This window comes from Poromitra crassiceps (assembly GCF_964638095.1).
Source record: "Poromitra crassiceps genome assembly, chromosome: 15".
NCBI classification, from domain to species: domain Eukaryota; kingdom Metazoa; phylum Chordata; class Actinopteri; order Beryciformes; family Melamphaidae; genus Poromitra; species Poromitra crassiceps.
This window is the reverse complement of record NC_139634.1, coordinates 32,777,497-32,799,285: the sequence shown is the minus strand read 5'-3', so window position 1 is coordinate 32,799,285 and position 21,789 is coordinate 32,777,497. Positions and strand designations below refer to the sequence as shown.

The 21,789-nt window shown below is 50.7% G+C and overlaps 1 protein-coding gene across 1 annotated transcript in view; it reads left to right on the top strand.

Annotated features, from left to right (window-relative positions):
• The window catches only part of LOC310790591 (ephrin-B1-like), a 76,101-nt gene that overhangs the window by 26,787 nt on the left and 27,525 nt on the right, over positions 1 to 21,789 (top strand). The window contains 1 exon segment of the mRNA XM_083652301.1: positions 14,924 to 15,201. Within this exon segment, the coding sequence (XP_083508427.1) occupies positions 14,924 to 15,201 (278 nt within the window).

Below are 21,789 nucleotides of genomic sequence, written 5' to 3'. Positions count from 1 at the left end.
CTCTCTGTCTCTCTGTCTCTCTCTCTCTCTCTCTCTCTCTCTCTGTATGTCTCTCTCTCTCTCTCTCTCTCTCTCTCTCTCTGTATGTCTCTCTCTCTCTCTCTCTCTCTCTCTGTATGTCTCTCTCTCTCTCTCTCTCTCTCTCTCTGTATGTCTCTCTCTCTCTCTCTGTATGTCTCTCTCTCTCTCTCTCTCTCTCTCTCTCTGTATGTCTCTCTCTCTCTCTGTATGTCTCTCTCTCTCTCTCTCATGGGCCCATTCACTGAGTGGCTGAGGCTGCCTGCCAGTGCAGGCCAGGCCCGGGGCAGAGGCCTGAGTGACTGGACGGGGGTGGAGAGAGCAGGAGGGGGGGAGGAGGGCTGGTTCGGGGGGCTCTGTGAGGGGCTGTGAGTGGAGCCCTCAGTGTAGGCGGGTGTTTTATATGGAAGTCGGTGAGGGCAGGGCGTATGAATAGGGGTGGCTGGGGAAGCTGGGCTGGGAAGGTCCAGGATGCACCCCACAGTGCTTTTGTGTGCTCCCACATCCGTGTGTGTGTGTGTGTGTGTGTGTGTGTGTGTGTGTGTTTGTATGGGGGCGGGGCTGGTGGTGGTGGCATATGTGAGATCATGTGCTCATATTCACCAGTGGAATGTAAAAGGAGGGGTGGTGGGTGTGTGTGTGTGGGGGGGGGGGCTCTCCTCCTCTCTCCTTTCCGCTCCTCAGTTGTTTTCTGTTCTCTCTCGCCCCGCGCTACAGCATCGCTCTTGTTTGCTTAAGCTCTTTACAGGACTGGAGCGCGGCGAGGAGCCGTCCAGATGAAACAAAACGAAGCTCGTTCGGCTGTTTGGAAAATGACTCTCTTTATTTGGTTTGGTCCGGGCAGATCCACCTCGCTCGACACGGAGGGGGAATCAGCAGCAGCGCCGGGGCGCTCTCTCTCTCTCTCTCTCTCTCTCTCTCTCTCTCTCTCTCTCTCTCTCTCTCTCTCTCTCTCTCTTTCTCTCTGGTCGTTCGGGGTCATTTCTAAGAAACAGTTTTGTGTGTGTCTCTTCCTCTGCCTCCTTTCATCGTCTCTTACGAGTCTCCAGACGACAACAATGAAAGATTCAATTCAATCTCTCTCACTTCCCCCCTTTTCTCCCTTTTCCACCTCCTCCAAAGTGCACTCATCATCTCCCCTCTCTCTCTCTCTCTCTGCTCTCCTCCTCTGCTCTCCGTGGCGTGGCTGTGTGTGTAGCTGATTAAGCCGACAGAGAGACAAAGTCCCAGCCCACCAGTTTAGTTTCACATCCTGGACTGGAGCTGGGCCGCAGCTTGCCAAGTGGAGGGCTTTTAAACTGGGCTAAACACTAATTGCTGCCCTATTTCTTTTATGTTGCTTCTTTCCCATCTGCGATGGCGCTTCCAGACCTCCGCAGCAGCCAGAGGCTCATTATAGCAGACAGTTAACAAAGGCTGGGAAACAGAAGCGGAGAATTCACTTAAGGATAGCTATCTAACCGCCGAACGAGGAGAGGCCTGCTCGGGAAATTGAATCAATGACAGGGGCGGGCTTCTGATTAAATCCTTTAGGGATATTAAGATATTAAGATTTGGGGAAATCTTAATTATTCATCTGAATTGTTGCGTCGTGCTTTGATAATGGGAATGAGTGGATTGCCAACAATGAAAAATGAGACCTGGGTAAGCGAGGCTCGTTGGTTTATCCGAGGTTCCGAAGGCCTGGCTTTTTTTTTAAACGGGCGACATATTGAAAAGTTGCCAGCCTTCTTCTCCGTACAAAGAATGGAAATCAGCCGAAATAGAAAGCACCTACTTGTTGAGTGAAACAAATCAAGGGCTCATTGCCTGGTCTCTCTCTCTCTCTCTCTCTCTCTCTCTCTCTCTCTCTCTCTCTCTCTCTCTCTCTCTCCCCCCCTCTCTCTTTCTCTCTCTCTCCCGCTCTCTCTCTGGTTTCACACTTGTTTTTCTGTAGGTGTTTTGTGTGTGTGTGTGTGTGTGTGTGTGTGTGTGTGTGTGTGTGTGTGTGTGGAGAAAGGGGGAGGATGCAGGACTGTGAGGGAGATGTTGAGGAGGTGAATAAGAAGTGTGAAGGATAAAGCCAGAGAGGGAATGAGATTGGGGAGTAGAAATGAAGGGGGCTGAGATGGGGGTGGAGAGGGGGCGGGAGGAGGAGGAGGAGAGGGGTGGTCAGCAAGCAACAAAGCCTCATGTTGCCATGGAAACCTGTTTATGCCTCACTGATGCATCTTGTAGATCCAATTAGAGGCTGATTGTGTGCTTGTCTTCATACACACATGCACGTGTACCCAATGTATATGTGCATATATGGACTCATGCACTGTCTGCACACACACATGTACACGTAAACACACACACACACACATGCGTGCACGCAAACACACACACATGCGCGCGCACATGCGTGCACGCAAACACACACACACACACACACACACACACATGCGTGCACGCAAACACACACATGCAGAGGGTTGCTGCTGAAAACCAGCAAATGGTTGAGAGAGGTTTGGACAAAAGATAGCCCACGCTCTCTCTCTTACCGGCCCTTGAATTAACGCCCCCCTCCCTCCCTCCCTCCCTCCCCCCCCCCCCCCCCCCCCCCTCTCCCCTATGAGCGTCAGACAATAGCGTGGAAATAACGTCTCACCCACCTCCAAGCCCCAGTGCTCTGCCCTGACGAGGGGCCTGTTCCTAGATCTGCATATTCTTTCATCACATCAGATTCAGCACATTTTCATTTCACATGTATCTCTTTTGTGAATGGACTCATTTCTTTGGTAATGCCTCTGTCCAAATAGAATGGTCATGAGTGCCGGAAAGACCTTAATCCAATCATGGTCATTTTCATGGGGGGTATTTCCTGAGGGATGGCACTTTTTTAAATGGTCGCTTCATACAATGGCTGCCTGTTCGCCCGTGTTTAACATCAGAGGAGGTGGATTGGCTCATTCCCCCCCCCCCCCAAACGCTCGACTCACTCTTCTATCAGAGTCTCTCAGAAGGCGCAGCGTTCCTCCCTTCCCTGGGCCTGTCTGACTCTGAAGAGTCACTTATTTAGTGGTGAAATGATGTGTGTGATGATGAAAAGAGGGGCAGGAGATATGGTGAGATTATGCTCAGAGAGAGAGGTGTTGTGCTCGTTATTTGGATTAAATTTGGTTGGGTAAAATAAAATATTAATAATCCGAAAATTATTAATATTTCATAAAATTATTAAAATATCAAATATGTAATCCTTGATAAGGATTAACCTAGGGGCACCACCTGCTTGATCGCAGGACCCAACTTTAATCACAGTTAGTCTCTCTGAAGTGTGAAGTCCTAAATCCTTAAACAGAGGTTCACCACAATACCACAAAATCACTCTGAAACAGTTGGATTCAATTAAAGCTGACACTATTTATTCTATGTAAAATAAAAAAGGAATATGGGCATTACAATCAACGAATTTCTTCTATAACTAAGTCACATTCCAAATCATTGACCTGTAGGTATGGAAGTGCGTGTGTGTGTGTGTGTGTGCGTGTGTGTGTGTGTGTGTGGGGACTCAGGTCAGGTCTTAGAGGGGGCAGACTGGTTGCATCACAACATGGCTGCCTCCACAAGACCCTGTGAGTGTGTGTGTGTGTGTGTGTGTGTGTGTGTGTGTGTGTGTGTGTGTGTGTGTGTGTGTGTGTGTGTGAGCACGTGCATGTGAGCGTGCACGTGGATGAGAAAGTAGTGCAGGGGAAACAGACACAATTCACCACTACAGCTGTGCGCTGGCATTTAACTAGTGACGAATTGTGCCGTTTGTCTTAATGCCTAGATCTGCTCACGCAGGATCGGAGGTGGTCTTAAATAGCATTCAGAGATTCACAGTTTCATGCACATTTATACAGTCACAAATAGCTCCAAGTCATACCATTCCGTTCACAGTATTAAATCAATTCACAATACTAAATCAATATTAACAACAGTTCTTCTTATGCTAATCAATCCTAACTTCTGCCCGAACTAATAAAGGGAAAAATTAGAGCCAGTCCCTTACTCTGTGCACGAGTTTGAGTTCGGTTTGCAGGGGTCTCTTTCCCAGCGGGAGGAGACGGTGGTCTGGATGCGCGTCCGCTGTCCAGACGAAGAGGAGGGGTGAGGGAGGAACAGACGGTCGGTCTCTGCGGGCCAAGCTGAGGCGCCTTTGGTCTGCTGGGAGGCGGCGATGCCGGCTTCGGTGAAGGAGAGGAGAATATCTCAGCGCTAGCTTAGCTCTGGGCAGGTAGCACTAGCCTGGTGGTGGCTATGCTATTCTTGGGTCCAGAGGAGTGGGGCCTTGTCCCTCTCTCCCTGTGGTACAGATGATCCTGTTGCAGCGTGCAGCTACTTAGAACTGAAGTCTGGGTGACTTTCTCCTGCATATAGTGGGGTGCAGGGCGTGTCTGTGTTGTTGGTGAGGCACTCCAAATGGCTCACCTTATCTCGCTTACAGATAGGAGAGTTGGCTGTCCTTTTGTCAATCTTCGATAACAAAGGAATGGCTCGCTTCCCTGCCGTTTTATCATAGGTGTGTGAACTCAAATGGCAGAGTGCTTGGAATGTGAGGGTTTGTGTCTCTCACTGTGCCTCCACACAGACAGTTAGTTTTCACTCAAATGTCTTGCATTCAACATACATGTTCCTTACACCATATCAATGTTCACTCCAAATGTCTGGCCCAACATCCCCCCGATGGTTGAAAGGGTGTGTTCTGGCACAGTCTTTAAAGCATCTCCAGGGCCATGCGGCCTGCGGGTGGCAACCCATTGGTTGCCTAGTCCGTGAGGCTGAAAGGAGCAAGTTCGTTAGGTCCTACGCTATGTGGTCCTATGTGGGCTCAAGTCCGGGCAGATCACCTGTGTCCGGGCAGGACTTTTCTCAAGCTATTCTATCATTCTATATCACACAAACAATACATTCAGATTGTCATCCTATACTATATCACACAAACAATACATTCCGATTGTCATACTAGTCTACATCACACGAAGCAATACATTCAGATTGTCATACTTCAAGTTTCTTAGGCAGGGCCTGGGCCCGGCTCTCTGTCTTGGTCACTTAGCTCTTCGTTTTTACACGATTTGCATAAGGGGAAGGGAGAGAAGGAGTGTGAGGTAGTGTAATGACCTGGTTACATGTTTGGTGAATGGGGGTCCAGTTGCCTTGGGGCTGAACTAGACTAGTTTGGTCCCTCGGGGGACCGTGTAGAAGACCGTCTGATTCATAGGCTCAGTTTAGTGACTGTGTCATAGCGGTTGTGTGACAGTGTTTTAGCCTACATGTTCTGCGGTTCAATGATTGGTAGGTTGACAAGGAATCCTATTTCTAGATGCGGTGGATCTATGAAAATTGGGATTGCACTGCCAAGACTGTAAGCCAAGCATACCTGAGAGGGCTAGGCCACGGTGGTCGTGGCGGATTTTAAGATTTGTTCAACCAGAGATAGCGAGACTAGGTAGTGGGGGTATGTTACCCCCACTCAGACTGGTGACTGAGGAGGATATCTCCCTGTAAGGTCTTGTGTCAAGTCTCTGGTCGCGTGCACATAGGTCTTGTCCTCTCGTACTATGCTGGTTAGAGTCTGTAAGGCATGGAGGTTGAGTCTGAGTTACTGGCAGTAGGGCTCTATGTAGCCTAGGTTAGTGGTTAGTGCATACTGGCGGAGTGAGTGGACATGCACCTATCCTGGCTACCCTACTAAGTCTCGTTCACTACCTCTGTGGTGGGGCTTGCCCCCCCCCTTTGGAGGTGTGTACAAGCTGTTAACTGACACTCCCAGTGGCTGCCGCATCAGCGCTGGGTCAGGTGCATGCGTCGGGTTCTGCACCAGAGTGTTGGTTGAACGATTGTCCAACTTAAAGAAAGGAGTGCCCCGCATCGTCATGTTTTGTTCTCTGTGCCGGGGCAACGGCTGGGAGAATGCCTGCCTGCCGGGCAGTTTCTGTCCCGGGCTGATGGCCAGGCGTACGGGAACCTTCGCGGTTCGAGCGGGAACTGACGCGCGGGTTTCGTTTGCGGAGAATGCGGGGAGCAGTCGCTCCTGTTTGCACAGGCGGCGGTACAGCTCGGGGCTAGCGGTGGAAACGTTGCGTGCCGGCAGCGATGTGCCAGCTTCCTTGATGACAGCGACTTGTCTGTCTGTGCTAGGCTGGCGGCCAGGTGACGCCCATGGCTTTGGCGTTTGAACCTGAGCCCAAATGCGATTGCTGGAGCAGTCGATGATTGGGACTAGCCGGTCCAGGAGATCCTGGCCAATGAGAAGCGGTTCGGTATCGAGAGGGCTGATGTGAATGGGGTGGCGTATAGTCATCCCCTGGAAGGTGATGTCCAGCAGAGCACGCTCAGCAATGGGGGTTTGGTCTTGTGTGTAGCTGGTGATGCTAACATCACAAGGCTCGATCCGAAGTGGCCTATTGGTGGCGTGCATGGCTATGCAGACCTTCTCGAAGGTGTTGGCACTCATCAAGCTGATGGAGGCTCCTGTGTCCACTAAGGCGAGGGTGCGAGTGCACCCCCCTACCACCACTGGGGTGTAGATACGATGGGCGTTGCCCTTGCGGACAAGGTTGCCCATGAAAGTTAGAGTAGGACGGTTTGGTGAAGCCTGAGAAGGAGACTTAGGAAGGGATCTGGTTCTTCGGGGTCCCCTCCGCCTGTTGACAAAGCGAACTTTGGCAGGTGGCGGAGGTTCCCCCCCAAGTCATGCGACCGGGGTTTTGTCTGGCTCCGGCGGGGAGCCAGCTGGTTTGTCTTTATCAAAGAACATCTTTACCGTGTCAGCTAAAGCGTTCAGCAGTCGGGTCGACTGGTCTTCCGCGGTTGTTCGCCTGTCCCTACCGTCGGTGTCGCTCCCTGACTGGTTCTTATGCTGGTTGGGTTTGTGTGATTTCTTACCTGACTGGTCCTGGTTCTGCCAGGGGCGTCCCTGACTGGGGTAGTAAGAGTTCCCTGACTGGTTCTGTACCCAGTCCTGGTTGTACCAGGACCGTCCTTGACTGGGGTGGTAGGAGTTCCCTGGCTGACTTCGTTCCCACTCCTGGTTCTGCCAGGGCCGTCCCTGGTTGGGTCTCCCCCCCTTTCCCTGCTTCCTACCCCTACCTCGATGGCTGGGCTGTCTGTCTTTTAAGTGTGAGGGTGCAGGGCGTCGAGGAGCGATTGGCTTCCGGACCTGGGGCACCTCGTCGCCCTCTAGGGTGAGACGGTCAGGTACTGGCTTCTCTACGCTGTAAACTGCTCTACGCTGGGCTTCCTCTTCATCAGAGTAGTCTTCCACTGAGTAGGCTTGGGGGCTCTCTAGGTGTTTCCTGGTTGGCTTGGGTCGTGCTTCCCATGCCAACTGTGCATACTGTCGCGTATAGCTCAGTGTGGACTGGAGGAGCCTACAATGAGTTTCTACACCGGAGCGTATGCTCTCGTGCAGGTTTGACATGTACGTGAGGAGGAAATCCCTATCTCCCTCCCCCCCCCCGATGGGGGGGCCTCTACCCTGGAAGTAGGCTGCTGACAAGCGCCTGAAGTACTCTCTGGGATCTTCGTCTACTCTCTGTTTGATGGCCTCGGCGGCCCTTCGCGCGATGATCGGGTCAGAGTATGGGCGGTACTCCTGTCGGAGGGCCCGGCAGACGAGTCGGTAGCTCTTTTGAGTCCGACTGGGAAGTACGTCTATGAAATCGCGGACGGTGCTCGTGGTGGTCTTCCAGACCAGCCAGAGTCTCTCACGCGTGGTAGGTCGCTCCAAGTTGGTGAGGTAGCGATTGACGTCTCGTAGGTACCGATCGATGTTGGCGGCACGGTGCGCCGGGTCAAAACGTTCTATGTCCCTGGCGAAGGACTCGATTCGCCGGTCACGGACATCTCTTTCCCGCGCGGTGAACGCTGGCTCGGAGTCGGACGACGATGAGTCGTTGTGGTCGTCCGCCCATAGGCCACGCCCCATGTGACCCGAGAAGAGGAGGGGCGTCTCTTGGTAGTAGCCTTCGCTCCTCTTACTCTCCTGGCCATGCCGACGTCGCTCCTCCCGTGGGTGGGAGTTGGCGTGGCGTTCGTCGCCCCAGCGGTCGTCTGTCCGCCGCCCTGTGGGCGGGAGGCAGTCGTCCGGGCGGTCGGTGCGGCGTTCGTTGCCCCAGCGGTCGTCTGCCCGCCGCCCTGTGGGCGGGGGGCAGTCGTCCGGGCATGGGTGCGGGGAATGGTCGCGCCTGTATCTATTCCCCCCCTCCTCTGGTGGGGGGGAGACTTCGGTCCTACTGTCCTTGAAGTGTGGTTGTCCCCCGGCGGCCTTTTTGTGGCCACTCTCACGGGTTAGCGACCCCCCTTGTTCATGCCTATGCGACGGCCTTACGAGCGTGGACTCGTATGGGAGGTGGGGTCCCCTGACCCCCCTGGGCTGGGACTCGGGCACGGCGGGCGTGTCTATGGTATATAGTGAGGGTTCGACCTCACCACCGGACCCGTTGCGCGGTAGCGCTGGTGCAGCAGGCGTCTGGGCAACGTGGGATGAGGATACCTGTGGAGGCGGGCTTACCTGTGGCCCCTGGTTATGGACCTGTCGGTGAGGGAACGAACACGCAAGCTGGTTGGCTCCATACCTACCTGTTTTTCTTTTCTCCTCCTCGCTCTCTAGGTCCAACTCAGCTGCTCGTTGGTGCAGCTGTGCGTTGGTTTTCCTGTGAGAGGTTTCTCTGTGGAGGACAAGATAAAGCATATTGGGTCCCCTGGCCTCACTGGGCTGGGACCCGAGTACGACGGGCGTGTCGATGTCGTATGGCGAGGGTTCGGCTCCACTACCGAACCCGTTACGCGGGGCAGCCGGCGTCTGGACGCCGTGCGATGAGGACGCTTGTGGAGGCAGACTTACCTGCCTCTCTTCTCCTGGGACCTGGTGGGGGGTGGACGAGAACGGAGGATTGTCGGTTTCACGCTTACCGTCATTGCCTCCCTCTCCATCACCCTCTTCCTCAGAATCTGCGTGGGCTGCTCGCAGTTTCTTTTCCAAGTCCTGGATTGTCCTCACTTGGTCTTCGTATGAGACCTCCAGGCACGCATTTTGCCTGTCCAACTCAGTTGCTCGGTTATGCAGCTGTGTGTTGGTTTTTCTGTGAAAGGTTTCTCTGTGGAGAACGAGATAAAGCAGCTCTGACAGCATGGTGCAGTTTACCGTACCTGCACTTTTCATGGCGGCTGCTTTTCCTTCCAACATTTTCTCACATTCTGATTCTGTGAGCTTCCGCAGATATTCGATCTGTCCTCTCTCCGGAGGAACTGCTGTCATGAGCGCTTCATGTAGCAGCTGGTCGGGCGAGGCCGAGTGCTCTGCAGCAGCACTCTGGCTGTTGTGCTCTGACATCTTACCTGCTGGTCAGTGCACTTTTCTTAAGCTTTAGGTGGAGCTCGTACCTGTAGCTTGAATGTCAAATAACTTGACTTGAGAGGCAAACGTAAATAGGCTTATAGTCAAACTGTGTTTGCGAAAGTCCTGTGGTTGAATTTTAAATATAAGCAGGTTTTAATTCAACTCTAGTTGCCTAATTTTAGGAGTTTAGCAGTTATACACGCTTGAAATAAGGGGTTATTAAATCAAAACGATTGAACTGTGTTAGATTTAGTCTGTGTTAGATTTAGTCTGTGTTAGATTTAGTCTGTGTCAGTTTGAACGGTGGTAGTTCTATCTGGCTCCGCTCGTTCTGGCTGGAAGCTGTTTTGGAGGTTACAGCGTTCCGCAGGCTTGGCATACGCTTACAGTGAATACACAATGCAATTTGGGAGTCTCAGTGTTTCAGTCAAAATTGTGATATTTGTGGTAAATTCTGCTTGAAAGATGCCTCGGGCGGGGCACCAAATGTGTTGCTCGTTATTTGGATTAAATTTGGTTGGGTAAAATAAAATATTAATAATCCGAAAATTATTAATATTTCATAAAATTATTAAAATATCAAATATGTAATCCTTGATAAGGATTAACCTAGGGGCACCACCTGCTTGATCGCAGGACCCAACTTTAATCACAGTTAGTCTCTCTGAAGTGTGAAGTCCTAAATCCTTAAACAGAGGTTCACCACAATACCACAAAATCACTCTGAAACAGTTGGATTCAATTAAAGCTGACACTATTTATTCTATGTAAAATAAAAAAGGAATATGGGCATTACAATCAACGAATTTCTTCTATAACTAAGTCACATTCCAAATCATTGACCTGTAGGTATGGAAGTGCGTGTGTGTGTGTGTGTGTGCGTGTGTGTGTGTGTGTGTGGGGACTCAGGTCAGGTCTTAGAGGGGGCAGACTGGTTGCATCACAACATGGCTGCCTCCACAAGACCCTGTGAGTGTGTGTGTGTGTGTGTGTGTGTGTGTGTGTGTGTGTGTGTGTGTGTGTGTGTGTGTGTGTGTGTGTGTGAGCACGTGCATGTGAGCGTGCACGTGGATGAGAAAGTAGTGCAGGGGAAACAGACACAATTCACCACTACAGCTGTGCGCTGGCATTTAACTAGTGACGAATTGTGCCGTTTGTCTTAATGCCTAGATCTGCTCACGCAGGATCGGAGGTGGTCTTAAATAGCATTCAGAGATTCACAGTTTCATGCACATTTATACAGTCACAAATAGCTCCAAGTCATACCATTCCGTTCACAGTATTAAATCAATTCACAATACTAAATCAATATTAACAACAGTTCTTCTTATGCTAATCAATCCTAACTTCTGCCCGAACTAATAAAGGGAAAAATTAGAGCCAGTCCCTTACTCTGTGCACGAGTTTGAGTTCGGTTTGCAGGGGTCTCTTTCCCAGCGGGAGGAGACGGTGGTCTGGATGCGCGTCCGCTGTCCAGACGAAGAGGAGGGGTGAGGGAGGAACAGACGGTCGGTCTCTGCGGGCCAAGCTGAGGCGCCTTTGGTCTGCTGGGAGGCGGCGATGCCGGCTTCGGTGAAGGAGAGGAGAATATCTCAGCGCTAGCTTAGCTCTGGGCAGGTAGCACTAGCCTGGTGGTGGCTATGCTATTCTTGGGTCCAGAGGAGTGGGGCCTTGTCCCTCTCTCCCTGTGGTACAGATGATCCTGTTGCAGCGTGCAGCTACTTAGAACTGAAGTCTGGGTGACTTTCTCCTGCATATAGTGGGGTGCAGGGCGTGTCTGTGTTGTTGGTGAGGCACTCCAAATGGCTCACCTTATCTCGCTTACAGATAGGAGAGTTGGCTGTCCTTTTGTCAATCTTCGATAACAAAGGAATGGCTCGCTTCCCTGCCGTTTTATCATAGGTGTGTGAACTCAAATGGCAGAGTGCTTGGAATGTGAGGGTTTGTGTCTCTCACTGTGCCTCCACACAGACAGTTAGTTTTCACTCAAATGTCTTGCATTCAACATACATGTTCCTTACACCATATCAATGTTCACTCCAAATGTCTGGCCCAACAGAGGGAAGGAGAGAGAGAGAGGGAAGGAGAGAGAGAGATAGAGACAGACAGAGAGAGAGAGAGAGAAGGAAGGAGAGAGAGAGATAGAGACAGACAGAGAGAGAGGGAGGGAGGGATTGGGAGAGGGGGCCCAGCCCCCTGATGTCTTGTTAAAACGTGAGGGATCAGAAAGAACAACAAATGCATTGCGCGCTGCTAAATCCTGCTTAAATCCGCTGGCATGGGCAGATCTAGCAGATAGCCCTGCTGCTGTGCTCGCTGTCTGCGGCCACAATACACACACACACACACACACACACACACACACACACACACACACACCCGTGGTCAGTCCGGCTGTCTGGGTTAATGCTTGGCTAACTGGGACAGCAGAGCTGAACCATGTTGACACTTTAAGCCCCAAATGAGTCCAGAACAATGATTCAGCCCCCCCCATCCCCCCCCCCCCCCCTGTCCCATCAGACCGCAACCTCAGCTCATTCTGCTGACCAACTAGCACACACTCACACACACACACACATGCATGAACTATGAACTAATGCCCAAACACACACTCACACACACACACACACAGTACACGCACTCATACGCACACACACCACACGGCCATGTACCCGATGATCTCCCCCCCCCCTCTCTCTCCACACACACACACACACACACACACACACAGTACACACACCACACGGCCATGTACCCGATGATCTCCACCCCCCCTCTCTCTCTCCACACACACTTACACCTCCTCCTGCCTCCCCTCCTTCAGCGAATAAAAGACAACACGGGCTGATCTGATTGAGTTGGCAGCAGCGAGCGAGGTGGAGACGTACAGAGCGAGGTGGAGAGGTACAGAGCGAGGTGGAGAGGTGGGGAGGTACAGAGAGAGGTGGAGAGGTGGAGAGGTACAGAGAGAGGTGGAGAGGTGGGGAGGTACAGAGAGAGGTGGAGAGGTGGGGAGGTACAGAGAGAGGTGGAGAGGTGGAGAGGTACAGAGAGAGGTGGAGAGGTGGAGAGGTACAGAGAGAGGTGGAGAGGTGGGGAGGTACAGAGAGAGGTGGAGAGGTGGAGAGGTACAGAGAGAGGTGGAGAGGTGGAGAGATACAGAGCGAAGTGGAGAGGTGGAGAGGTACAGAGCGAGGTGGAGAGGTACAGAGAGAGGTGGAGAAGTACAGAGAGAGGTGGAGAAGTACAGAGCGAGGTGGAGAGGTGGAGAGGTACAGAGCGAGGTGGGGAGGTGGAGAGGTACAGAGAGAGGTGGAGAAGTACAGAGAGAGGTGGAGAAGTACAGAGCGAGGTGGAGAGGTACAGAGAGAGGTGGAGAGGTACAGAGCGAGGTGGAGAGGTACAGAGCGAGGTGGAGAGGTGGAGAGGTACAGAGAGAGGTGGAGAGGTGGAGAGGTACAGAGCGAAGTGGAGAGGTGGAGAGGTACAGAGCGAGGTGGAGAGGTACAGAGAGAGGTGGAGAAGTACAGAGAGAGGTGGAGAAGTACAGAGAGAGGTGGAGAGGTACAGAGAGAGGTGGAGAGGTACAGAGCGAGGTGGAGAGGTGGAGAGGTACAGAGAGAGGTGGAGAGGTACAGAGCGAGGTGGAGAGGTGGAGAGGTACAGAGAGAGGTGGAGAGGTACAGAGCGAGGTGGAGAGGTACAGAGCGAGGTGGAGAGGTACAGGGAGAGGTGGAGAGGTACAGAGCGAGGTGGAGAGGTACAGAGCGAGGTGGGGAGGTGGAGAGGTACAGAGAGAGGTGGAGAGGTACAGAGCGAGGTGGAGAGGTGGAGAGGTACAGAGAGAGGTGGAGAAGTACAGAGAGAGGTGGAGAAGTACAGAGCGAGGTGGAGAGGTGGAGAGGTACAGAGCGAGGTGGAGAGGTACAGAGAGAGGTGGAGAAGTACAGAGAGAGGTGGAGAGGTACAGAGCGAGGTGGAGAGGTGGAGAGGTACAGAGCGAGGTGGAGAGGTGGAGAGGTACAGAGCGAGGTGGAGAGGTACAGAGCGAGGTGGAGAGGTGGAGAGGTACAGAGAGAGGTGGAGAAGTACAGAGCGAGGTGGAGAGGTACAGAGCGAGGTGGAGAGGTGGAGAGGTACAGAGAGAGGTGGAGAGGTACAGAGCGAGGTGGAGAGGTACAGAGCGAGGTGGAGAGGTACAGGGAGAGGTGGAGAGGTACAGAGCGAGGTGGAGAGGTACAGAGCGAGGTGGGGAGGTGGAGAGGTACAGAGAGAGGTGGAGAGGTACAGAGCGAGGTGGAGAGGTGGAGAGGTACAGAGAGAGGTGGAGAAGTACAGAGAGAGGTGGAGAAGTACAGAGCGAGGTGGAGAGGTGGAGAGGTACAGAGCGAGGTGGAGAGGTACAGAGAGAGGTGGAGAAGTACAGAGAGAGGTGGAGAGGTACAGAGCGAGGTGGAGAGGTGGAGAGGTACAGAGCGAGGTGGAGAGGTGGAGAGGTACAGAGCGAGGTGGAGAGGTACAGAGCGAGGTGGAGAGGTGGAGAGGTACAGAGAGAGGTGGAGAAGTACAGAGCGAGGTGGAGAGGTGGAGAGGTACAGAGCGAGGTGGAGAGGTACAGAGCGAGGTGGAGAAGTACAGAGCGAGGTGGAGAGGTACAGAGCGAGGTGGAGAGGTGGAGAACTACAGAGCGAGGTGGAGAGGTGGAGAGGTACAGAGAGAGGTGGAGAGGTGGAGAGGTACAGAGAGAGGTGGAGAGGTGGAGATGTACAGAGAGAGGTGGAGAGGTACAGAGAGAGGTGGAGAGGTACAGAGAGAGGTGGAGAGGTACAGAGCGAGGTGGAGAGGTACAGAGCGAGGTGGAGAGGTGGAGAGGTACAGAGAGAGGTGGAGAGGTGGAGAGGTACAGAGCGAGGTGGAGAGGTACAGAGAGAGGTGGAGAGGTGGAGAGGTACAGAGAGAGGTGGAGAGGTACAGTCAGGCCAGATGGATTCTCTTAATCCCCCAGGAGATGATCAGGGCAGAGGGAAGATCTGGACCTCTCTGCTGACCCCTGAGCAACTGTTTTTCTCCCCTAAACGCAGACTTCTGAAGTAGAAACAGCAGCGATTATACGTTAAAGCACAGGTCTTATGTGGAACTTCAAAAAAAAATATCAACCCGAATCGTTTGCATTCTTTGGATTTAGGCCCATCTGTGGCCATTTTGCAGCAGCCATTTTACGCTGGCCATTTTGTTTCCCTCCCTCCTAGCAAACTTTTTGGTATGCTTTGATTCAGATCCAGACCTGAAAAAAGAGACTTCAGAGGGTCTGTGTGAAGCACTCTGTCTATGAACACTGAGCAATGTCAAGCCGCTACATGTAGCGTTTCTGTGGGACCAAGGAAGCTGCACCTCGCTCGGAGGCCCATGTCAGACAAGCCTAAACCTATAAACCTATAACTCCACTAGCTCAAAGTATTATGACTGAGGTGTAAATTATCTCTAAAATCTCCAGGCTGTTTTTTAACACCTTTCTACATGTTATTTATTGATCTCCCTCTTTTCTCGGCCCCCCAGGTTCCAGATTGGGAAGGGCCTGGTGATCTACCCAGACATCGGGGACAAACTGGACATCATCTGTCCCAAGGCGGACCCGGGCAGGGAGTATGAGTTCTACAAGCTGTACCTGGTGAAGAGGGAGCAGGCGGAGAGCTGCAGCACAGTCCTGGATCCCAATGTTCTGGTCAACTGCAACAAGCCGGATAACGACTTCAAGTTCACCATCAAATTCCAGGAGTTCAGCCCCAACTACATGGGCCTAGAGTTCAAGAGGAACGTCAACTACTACATCACCTGTAAGTTCCTTGTAGAAAGTGCCTTACAATCCTACAGGCACTTTGGTTTTTTTGACCATTCTTTCACCTGAACAGTGCCCACACATTGACACATGGGAGTTTCCAAGCACCACAGTAAAGCTGCCTCCACATGATAAGTGATCTTCTCTCTTTTTTATTATTATTATTATTATTATTATTATTATTATTATTATTATTATTATTATTATTATTATTATTATTATTATTTTAATTTCCCCCCCATTTTCTCCGTAATTGTACTTGGCCAATTTCCGCCTGCTGCCCCGGTCACTGCTCCACCCCCTCTGCCGATCTGCGGAGAGCCGCAGACTAGCACCATGCTTCCTCCGACACATGCCAGCCGCTTCTTTTCACCCGACAGCGGGGAGCTTCACCGGCAGGACGTAGCACGTGGGAGGATCACGCTATTCCCACAAGTTCTCTTCCGCCCCGAACAGGCGCCCCGACAGACCAGAGGAGGCGCTAGTGCAGCGAACAGGATCTTCTCTTCTCTCACCGCGAGGTAGAGCAGAGAATGGTCAGCGGTAAATAGGTCAAAGTTGACACAATTTGAACTTTGAGCACAGCGCAAGGTGGCAAATTTGAGCGCTGCTGGGAGGCACCGCTCCGCGGGCGTGCAGCTGTTTTACCATGGATCATGTGTGGGGGGGGCTTAACACAGAAGATAGGACACACGTTGTGAAGTCATTACTTTATACCCAAAAGTGATCAAAGTTATCCCCAAAAATGTATTTTATTACAGTATATTGAAAGTAAAAATTCACAGGTAGTGAGCCTTGCATGCAAAAAAAAAAGTCAGTTTTGCCTCTGGCTTGCTTTGTGCCTCTCCTGTGCTATTTTGTCCTGACAGGCAGGCACAAAAGAAGCAGTGTGCCATTTTTATTATCGTCAAAAACGGTTAAATTAGGAAGAAACCAAAAAGCGCTTCTTTTGTCCTGGCTCTCCTCTCCCCTGCAGCAGCTTCACAGCAGCAGTTGGGGATGGTGCACTGGTCAAAGGCACAATGACACTAGTTGTTGGGACAGTAGTTTTTTTTCCCCTGCTGCTCTGTGATTCAAACTGATGATCTTCCCACCATAAGATCATTTCTCTATGCTGCAGGCTGCTGCCGCAAAGATTTTCTTTCCATATTAAAATACCAATTTTGGGGAGGGGAAATGATTTTCTCTTAAAAAATAATTGCTGGCATAAAAAGTAAAGCACATAATGGAATACTGTAAAATTTAGACTTTCAAAATAGTACAAACTGTTCATCAATTCAGGCACTATTTTATCCCAAAATGGATGCACATGGTTTCTGGATTGAAGCACTTGGGAAGTTAGATTTCCCCTAAGTCTAGAAAAAGAAAAAGAAAAACATTTTATTTTGTCAGGGTGAACACTTCCTGATGGGAAAAGGCATGCTAAATTAAACCTCACATTACGTTATTCTTTTGATCTTGGGACACTTCAATCGATATTCGTGAACTCTCCCTCAAAGCCCGAATGCAGAGAACCGCGAAGTTTGTGATCTTATCCAGCGACATTATGTGGGGGCCTCTCCCTCGGCCGGGCGTATGTGGACTTAAAAAATATTTCTTTGAGCTTTTTTTTTTCTCGCTACACCCACACGGCTTTAGAAAATACCTTGGGCATTTTCAGTGTCAGCAAAGTTGTTTTCGTTCTTAGTGGGGCGGCTCCACTGTTTCCGTTACATCACAGACTCTCTCGCTAACTCTATTAGTGCCGTGCATGTGGGAGCGCGCGGTGTGGTCCGAGATCAGAAAGATAACACCGACTTTAGAGTGAATATCTTGCTTTAGTTAATGCAACATGGATTCCCCTGTATCAGTGCTGTACAACAACCCCCCGCGGCTACACTGCAGAAGACTCAGCACTTCCTGCATAGTGTTGTTGGACTGTGAACTCATAACTAGAGTGTGTGACTGTTGTAAATCCTTACAACAGACACTAGGGGGGGGGGGGGTGCGCTGTCGCACACAGCCCTGATTGTGGATCATTATTAGGCTCATATACTGTATCGTACCTCGCGTCAGCAGTAATCGGATGTAGTATTTGTCTTGCGATTATGTTAATACTGTTGTCCTTTCCGACGGGAAGAGCTTGTTTTATTTATTCTAGCGTAGCCTGTGCACACACACCATGACACACTTCATCTATCATTTAGATCATGGCTGTACATGGACGACGTGTGTGCGTTGTGTGTGTGTGTGTGTGTGTGTGTGTGTTTGTGTGTGTGTGTGTGAGAGAGGGAGAGAGAGAGCACCTGCATAAATTGTGTCACCCACACTTCCTGCTTTTCTTGTGTTTTTATGGCTGCACGATATATTGTTTCAGACAGCATCATCATTGCACAATAGTCACATTGCAGCAGGCGGGACGTGCGATGTCCAGTAGCATAAAGCAGATGAACTCAAACACGTCATGCTACTAGACTTTTTTTGCTGCTTGATACAGATGGAAAACTTGCATGCTTTTCATTTTCCATGACTAATGTACAAGAGAAGTCTGTCTGATAGAACACAGTTGACTCTGAGTTGAGGCTTAGGGTTACCAAACTGTCGTTGGGAAGCCTCTGATGTTGTGCTAATCTATTTTAGCTGTGCCTGGCTTGTAGCTGCTAGCAAGCTTTTTTTTACTGAGAGTCCACTAGAGGACAGTAGGACATGAACACCAACTCTGCAGTGGAGAACTGGCACTTTATTTCGGTACAGCAGCGAACATAATGCACAGGGTCTCGGTGACGTCCCACCAAGCGCTTTTCAAGCTAACTATGCTAACTTTACTCACTTAGCATCCTAGAACTCACCCTGGCTGCAGCTAAAACCCACACAGGTTACCCACTAGGCCACCTTCTTAAAGCAATGTGTCTGTTTTTTCCAATATCGTGATTCGTGCAGCCGTACTTGTGTGTGTACAGTACAGTCATATACTGTGTGTGTGTGTGTGTGTGTGTGTGTGTGTGTGTGTGTGTGTGTGTGTGTGTGTGTGTGTGTGTGTCGAGCCCCCCCCCTCCTTAGGCCAGCTTATCCCCGCCCGGGAGACATGAGTATGTTATCCCACCGTCTCTGCTGGGAATGCGCTCCAGCCGGCCAGCAGAGCGGCGTAAATCTGCTCGGCTATAAAGACCCCCGGCTTATCTGTCCGCTGATTAACGGTGAAACACGGCAGACACACCGTTTGAGACGAGAAGAAGACGCACGGGGAGTGAGTGGACATTCCACTGAATCTTCCAAGAGTCTCTCTCTCTCTCGTCTCTGACTCCGCCCCCCTGTTCTTCTCTGTCCTCCTTTCCTTGACCCCACCCCCTCCGTGGGGTAGAATAAGCAACAAAATGTGTGTGGGGGTAGAGTAAGCAACAAATGGTGTGTGTGTGTGTGTGTGTGTGTGTGTGTGTGTGTGTGTGTGTGTGTGTGTGTGTGTGTGTGTGTGTGTGTGTGTGTGTGTGTGTGTGTGGCTGTGGCTGTGTGGCTGTGTGTGTGTGTTTTTTCCCCGTGCTCTGGTGTCACCGCAGGGGCTCCGGTCCACACTGTCCCGTCCGTCCCAGAGCTGTCCTCCTGTCACAGGCTCTCTCTCCCTCTGCCTCTGCCCTGTCAGGAGCCGTGGCGGGGGTGGAAGGGGGGGTCGCAGAGGTCAAAACTCAGGGGCGAGGAGGTCAGGGAGACACAGCAGGGGGTCAGTAATGATAACCCCCTCGCTGATCTAAACCCCAGACCAGCGCCAGCGCCAGCCCCTGCCGTCCATCAACACCCCCCCCCACCCCCCCACCCCCCTACCTACCCGGGCCCCGGTGTATGTCCGAACAAACTGGTTGTATTTCACTGCTTTGTCTAAACACAGGATATGGAATGAGCTGTTTGTGAGGAAAACGACCGCGCTGTGTTTAGTGATTTGAGACAGGAGGCTTTTACACAGACAGAAATAATGTCTAATGGAGAAAATGAGTGAGAGAGCGGGACGAGGAGAGAGAGATGAGCACACATACACTCACATATATATACAGTGTGTGTGTGTCTGTGTGTGTGTGTATATATATATATATATAAACACACACGAGCTTTCTATGTCCCCTATGGGTGCGAGAAGTCACAGTCACTCCCACCATTCTCTCTGGGTATTGAGATAATGCGCTGTGACTGCTGCTTGATATGTTGATGGTGGCTAGTGGGGCCGGTGTGTCTGTGCTCTATATAAGGGCGAGGCCACGAGGCGCTGAACAGAGGCAGGCTGTCGTCTTGCACTTCACTTCCTGCCTTGATTTCCTGTGTAGCCTGCAGGGTAAGCCTGATCCCTCCTGACAGCCTGATCCCTCCTGACAGCTGTCACTCTCCATCTCCACGCAGCATCCTGCACTGTGACAAACACGCCTGCCTGCCCCACCAGACTACTGAACACTGCCTCAGTCAACACGTAGCATCCTGGACAGTGACAAACACGCCTGCCCCACCAGACTACTGAACATTGCCTCAGTCAAACAGATATTGCTCACTCACACTCTACAGAAAGGTTTTGTTCAATTCTAGGCTACTAAGCATTCCACTAGCCTTGCACTTGCACACATTGCAGGTAGTTGGAAATGCTTTGGCAACATAACCTAGTAGCTTTTTTCCTCTCTTTTTCGTATCTTCCCACAATACAATGCACCTTTGGGTGCTGACCCAGTGTTTTAAAAACTATACCTAAAGACAAACTACATTTAACACTGCAGAAACATCTTCTTCACACTTGACAGGATTGAGGTTAGAAATGCACGTTACATATTTGTAACATTCAAGCTGTTTAGAGTTTAGCGTGGGCTCTCCTCTCTATCGCTGCTATTTTCGCTCAATACAACCCACACATTATGCACCCCTCCATCCGAAGCCCCCCAGGAATCCTCCATTGGGCATTGCACATTTGAACACGATGTGCTTTGCTGTACATGCCAGCGTTTCCTGTCTTCCTTTGCCCTTGGGAGTGTTGAAGGTCAAGGTTGAAATCCCTGGCCTGGCTACAGCAGAGCACAAGATCCTGCTCTGCCCTACATTTGCGGATGTAAACACACCAACATTATGTGCACACGCATGCTCCCACGCAGGTATTCACGGTCACATGTGTACACACACACACAAATGCGCGAACACACACACACACACACACACACACACACAAATGCGCGGACACACACACACACACACACACACACACACACACACACACACACGCACACACTTCCATAAATGTACACACTGGCAGGCTAATAGTTAAAGTTTGTGAAGTGGCGTGATAACAGTAATCTGATTACAATAAATTGGTAAATGTCACCGGTTAGAGTTCACGTAAAATTGCCATAATCAAATCAGCGCCACTTAGAAAAAGGCAGTTGCATTATTCAGGGACATTTATGAAAAGACAAAGGATTTTTTATTTGCACAGCATAGAGATGCAAAGTAACACATTCTGTCTCTTATACTTGCAACTAATGCATCTTATTGAGAAACGTTTCCATCTAGGAACCTCCATTGGGTATGGTGTGCCCCCCCCCCCCCCCGATCATAGATATTAAAAACCATATACACAACCTGGAATAATGGTTTATATTGGTTGTAAAAATGTATAACAGTGCTATTCCAATTGGAATGAATTGACGAGTTCAATTCCAAAACGCTGTATAACTTGGGGGAACAATAGAAATATTAAAGCAATATAAAAGCTATAAAAGCTACAAGGGGGAAAGGATTCATCATTATATATCTCTGAAATATAGAGGGCCCCAGTGTCAAGAAGTAATACGTCAACTTAGGTTACCTTAGCTTATAGCGTAGCTTAATTTGCTTAGATCTTTTGCTAATAGCCATTTTGTCCCTTTGGGAACAAATCACTTGTGCTTTTTCCCTTTGAATCCTATTGTGGCTCGCCACCGACTTGGAATAAGTGTCAATAATGTAACCGATGTCAAGTTTCTAAGCAGATAATGAGACGGTAAGCCTTAACGGATTTCATTTTCAAAGTAAACCCTCCCCAGCCTGCAGCTCGCAGGTCAGGTGATCTCGGCTGGAGGTAGCACGGCTCTGGGATAAGGAGATTTAACCCCGCCCCCCCTGTGAGTGAACACAGCCACAGTGTTTATTAGCAATTTAGCATGGCAGGGTAATATATGGCTTTCTGCTAGCTTTGCAGATCTCTCTCCGGGCTCGCCTCCTCCTCCTCCTCCGCCGCCGCTGCTACTTCTCCTTTGGATATTTGATTCAGAGGGTTAGCGGGCGCGGCGTTATTGTCGCTGGTTATTGCCTTTGGTTTATTACAGAGGAGTTTGTTTAGAGGAGAGGGGGGGGGGGCGGGGAGTGAGAGGTGGGAGGGGGGGGGGCATGCCGCACACGAGGACTTTCTTTTTAGAGAGGGAGAGGGCGGCTGTACAAGTGAATGGTAACCATTGGTTACGGCTGAACCCGCCGCTTCTAGATGAAGCTGATATATTCATGTATTCATCTCAATTAGTCTGCTCCGTGCATCTCCAAATGCAGACACTCATCCCTCCTCGGCTGCGCTTCATGCTTATCTTATTAGAATATTTTATATCTCTCCTCC